The 2,225-nt window shown below is 34.4% G+C and overlaps 1 protein-coding gene across 1 annotated transcript; it reads right to left on the bottom strand.

The window, feature by feature from the left end:
• Positions 1-864: 864 nt before the first annotated feature.
• Positions 865-1,794, bottom strand: LOC107433686 (uncharacterized). The gene has a single exon (XM_016045002.4). The coding sequence runs from the start codon at positions 1,494-1,496 to the stop codon at positions 1,023-1,025; it is 474 nt and encodes a 157-aa protein (XP_015900488.3). The 5' UTR covers positions 1,497-1,794; the 3' UTR covers positions 865-1,022.
• Positions 1,795-2,225: the final 431 nt, after the last annotated feature.

Consider the following 2,225-nt stretch of genomic DNA (forward strand, 5'->3'; position numbering starts at 1 on the left):
TATTCAATATGGTCTAGTACTGAGAATCTCTTTTGGGCCGACCTTAAGTTATTTCACACAACGCCACAAAAAGAGAAATCATCTATTGGGAAACACCATGACAAATTCTGGAATCTGGTACCGAAGTCCACTACAACAAAAGTAACGACCAAGTCATAGAAAGGGCCGTATGATTGATTAATTGGATAGTTTTGTATGCATTTTAAAAGTTTTTGTCCATCCTATGTCCAGGATTCGACTTGGGGGTTTCGAAGGATTAAACAGCCGATCAGCACATAATATAAACCTTTATTATGATTCTTAAATTCTTTAACTATTCCCCACATTTTCATTTTTCCAACGCGTAAGCAAATTTGGATGTTATTTCAAAAGAAAAAAAAATGCTAATTTGGACTTTTATCATTCAATCAAACATTACTATAAGTAGATGTCTTCTTCTTGTTTTTTTAAATTTTTTTTACAAGAAAATTATGAAAATTATTGAGTTGACGTCCTAAAAAAATATTAATTTTGCTAAGCACGCGACGCAAAACCACCAATTTAATTCATAATATTTAAAAACATTGTTTGCTTTTATTTGCAACAAAAGCTGTACCTAACTTGTATCTGTTTGTGGTCTATGAGAAGGAATTAATTAATTAATCTAGAATTTAGTAGCTATTAATTAATAAAAAATACTGTGCACCAATTACAAAAACAAGATCAACCTTGAAAGTTTCAAGAATTTTTGTCATCTTCTTGTTTTAGGCACCATCTTCCCCACCATATTCAATATCCTAAGCAGGGCATAACTTACACAGAAATGGAGCTTTAGATTTTTTTTTTTTTCCTTCAATTTCACAATTAATTATCACTTGTGATCCAGAAAGAAACTGCAAACAATCCTCATTAACACTTAAGAAAGCTCAATCACATTTTTTACAAAACATTTCATATTACACAACGGAAGAAATTCTACTCTCCCTACAACCATTAAACTAAAAAGAAAAAAAAATAATAAAAATCGAAGCACTCAAATTCAATCAGAAACCAACTCTTCTCTTGGTAACAGCATAGCTTCTGCTTCTGGGGAACAAATCGGCCTTCAAATTCCCACCATCATCGCCAAAATCACAGGGGCTATCTTCATCGATTTTGCCCATTCCAACGCTGCTACACTTGGGCAAAACCTTGGAGCCAGTTTTGGTTGTCGTCTGCCTCATAACCTGCTGTCGTAGAATCGCATCCACATCAATACGACTGCCGTAGCTCCTGGCCGACGCAGCTCTAATGAGTTCGGAGAAATCGTCGTTTTCATTCAACCTGGAGGACCTACAACTGAAACTTTTAGGCAGAGACGTGAATTGACCATCAGGAACGCCCATAGAACCGTAACCCATTCTTTCAGCGGAATTCATCCCTCGTACGTACATGTCTTTGGCTTTACTCAGAACTCTTATGGGTATGGTGATGATTCTCATCAACCTGTTTTGGCTGTGTGTTTTTGTGGTCTTCATTCTGAAACCCTTTAGATTTGATTCTGATTAGCAAATATTGGAAAGCAGAGAAAGATCTACAGATCAAAATTAAAGTTTCACAAGTAGAAATAGTACTGGAGCTGAAGAAGATCTTATGTGAAACAGAGAGAGAAGCTAAAGCTACCTTGGAGGGTGTCTTTTTTTGTTTTTTTTTGTTTTTTTGGGGGTTTGGAGTGTTAGAGTGGGTGTGAGTCAATGGTTTTTATAGATGAACAAATACCATCAACGTGGTTTGAGTAAAAAGATGGTATGGATAGGAGAAGAACTAATCTTTGGACTTTTCAAAGCCCGCCGGATTAGAAATAAATAAATAAAAACAGAGATAAGAACAAGCAGTGGAATATGCAAGACTTAAAGAAGAATTAAATTAATTTGGATTAAAAAAAAAAAAAAAGTATGCCGAATTTGAAAACAAGGTTTTTTCAACAATTGGATTTCCTGATTCCCATATTCGTATATTTATCTTCTTCTTCTTCTTTTTTTTTTTTTTTTGGCTGAATATATTTATCTTTGGCAAGTGGTGACTCATCTCGTATCCAAACTTCAAACCAATCAATCTTCTTTTTATTGATTAAAAAGTAAGCTTTTTTGATGTTAACAGTGGCCCTACCCTAACAACAAGGATCAGCTTTACAATTTGCCAATAAGAATAGGATCAACTTTACAAATAAGCAGTCAATTCAAAGTGAATGATTGAATTGTGGGAAA

This window comes from Ziziphus jujuba, chromosome 5, assembly GCF_031755915.1.
Source record: "Ziziphus jujuba cultivar Dongzao chromosome 5, ASM3175591v1".
In the NCBI taxonomy this organism is placed as follows: Eukaryota; Viridiplantae; Streptophyta; class Magnoliopsida; order Rosales; family Rhamnaceae; genus Ziziphus; species Ziziphus jujuba.